Below are 2,500 nucleotides of genomic sequence, written 5' to 3' on the forward strand. Positions count from 1 at the left end.
GACATTAGAAGCCATTACCAGGCATTAGAAGACATTAGAAGGTGGGGAGAAGTGGTAGAAGAATGAAAAGAGGAAGTTAATACAAGGAGAGGAGAGGAGAAGACAAGACAAGACAAGACAAGACAAGAGAAAATAAAAGAAAGAGTAAAAATAGCATAAATAAATAAAAGGAGTAGTAACAGGAAAAAGAAAGAGTAAGGAAGGAAATATAACCAAGAATAGAGAGTAAAAAAAGATGGAATAACAAAGAGAACGTGAGAAGAAAGGAAAACAAAAGAAAGAAAGGGAAAAGAAAAGACACAACAGCTTGAGAGGAAAAAAAATAATACAGGAGAAGAGATAAGAGGAAGAAAGGAGAGAGGTGAAGCAGAAATGAAGAATGAAAGATACAGTAAAAAGGAAAATAAAAACGAAAACACAAATAAAAAAAAACAGAGAGGGTACACGAAACATGAGAAAGAAGAGAGAAAGAAAGAAAGAAGACACAACAAACTATGGAAGATGAAGTGAAGGGAAAAAAAAAAAAAGTTAAGAAGCAGAAGGAGGCAGCGAAGGAGAAAGACAGGCAGATAAAAATAACCAAAACAGAAAAAAAAAAGAAAGGAAAGAAGGTAAAAGAAACAACGCAGAAGAAAGACAGACAGACAAAATAAATCAATGAAACAGAGTGAGAGGGGAAAGGAGAGAAGATGAAGGAAGCGGCGAAAGAGAAACACAGACACACACACACACACACACAATTAACCAGTAAACCAGAAAAAGGAAAAAGAAAGGAGAGACGGTGACAGGTAGACAGAATTAATCACTGAAACAGGGAGAGAGATAGAGAGGAAGAAGAGAAGGTGAAGGAGAAGGCGAAAGTGAGGAAGAGAGAGAGACACAGACTAAATTACTACCTGGCAAGAGCGTGGCGATGGCTGATTAAGGTTTTAGTGTGGTGAGAAAGCGTGTCAAGGTGAGTGGGGACTGACGCACGCACCTGTCCCTTACCTGCGAGAGAGAGAGAGAGAGAGAGAGAGAGAGAGAGAGAGAGAGAGAGAGAGAGAGAGAGAGAGAGAGAGAGAGAGAGAGAGAGAGAGAAAAAAAACAGAGGAGGCAGGTAAAAAGATATAGACAGATAAGAGAATAAGGACAGACAGACAGACAGAAACAGAGACAGACAAACATAAACCGGCAAAAAAAAGATAAATAAATAAAATAAATAAATAAATAAATAAATAAAAACAGGAAGGGACAAAGAGTCAAAGACAAAACAAACATCAACAACCAACTAGACACGAAAATAAAAAAAAAATATACAAACAAACAGAAAAACGTAACCGAAAGACAGAAACACACACAAACACACAAAACCTTGAAGAACGAGAGCAGAAACAAAAAAAAAATCGAAAAAGAGAAAGAAAAGTAAAAAAAGAAAAAGAAGAAAAAAAAAAAACAGAATAACATAAAATCAACACGCACATTCAAACCACCACAAAACAAAACGAGAAACAAAGAACACAAGACAAAGAGAGAGACAGAGAGAGAGAAAGAGAAAAAGAGAGAGAGAGAGAGAGAGGGAAAGGAAGAAAGAGATTGCAAGTAATAGAAAGAGCAGGAAGAACTCAAAACGACCAGTTAACTGAGGAAAGCACTCACACCCCAATGACTATGAGGTATTTGCAAACGCCTGTTAAAATAGAGAGAAAGCGAGAACGAGAGAGATGGACTTGGATGAGAGACTGAGAGAATGAGAGAGGGAGCGAAAGAGATAGAGAGAGGAAGAGACTGAGGTGCTTCCCTATCACTGGCGAGCGTGTAGAGAGAGAGAGAGAGAGAGAGAGAGAGAGAGTGAAAGAGAGGGAGAGTGAGAGAGGGAAGAAGCATCGGTCCTAAATGCCATCAGGTGTAGAGAGAGAGAAGCAATCAGTGCAAATAGTGGGGCACGGTGTAGAGAGAGAGAGAGAGAGAGAGAGAGAGAGAGAGAGAGAGAGAGAGAGAGAGAGAGAGAGAGAGAGAGAGAGAGAGAGAGAGAGAGAGAGAGAGAGAGAGAGAGAGAGAGAGAGAGTTATACACTGTCTTTAACTAACTGTCTTGCATTTCTCTACCTCTTGTGTATATCACGTTCATATTAGAGAGAGAGAAGCCTCGCCTCAACTCACCCCCTCTCCTTCTCTCCCCAAACAGCTACGACGCGAGAAACAGATCCCTCGAGCTCCTCCTCACCACCGAACCACCTTCAACCACCACCACCGCCGCCACCACAACAACCACCTCTACCACCACCACCACCACCACCACCACTGCCGACCCCTATCACCAGTACAACTTCTACCACTACAACAACAACAGCATCGCCAGTCTATACCACATACCCAGCAACACCAGCAGCAGTAGTAGCAGTAGCAGTAGCAGTAGTAGTAGCAGCAGGCCGTCGACAAGATACATACGAAGCAGTGACAGTGGCAGCAGGAGGAGGAGGAGCAGCAGCAGTAGCAGTAACAGACAAGTAAACACAAGC

The 2,500-nt window shown here is 41.5% G+C and overlaps 1 protein-coding gene across 1 annotated transcript in view; it reads left to right on the forward strand.

Annotated features, from left to right (window-relative positions):
* LOC135102810 (uncharacterized) overlaps positions 1-2,500 on the forward strand; it is a 134,636-nt gene that overhangs the window by 10,411 nt on the left and 121,725 nt on the right. The window contains exon 2 of the mRNA XM_064008346.1: positions 2,167-2,500. This exon is cut by the window's right edge and continues 448 nt beyond it. Within this exon, the coding sequence (XP_063864416.1) occupies positions 2,167-2,500 (334 nt within the window). The remainder of the gene's footprint in view (positions 1-2,166) is intronic.

The sequence above is a fragment of the Scylla paramamosain genome, chromosome 8 (assembly GCF_035594125.1).
Source record: "Scylla paramamosain isolate STU-SP2022 chromosome 8, ASM3559412v1, whole genome shotgun sequence".
Classification (NCBI taxonomy): Eukaryota; Metazoa; Arthropoda; class Malacostraca; order Decapoda; family Portunidae; genus Scylla; species Scylla paramamosain.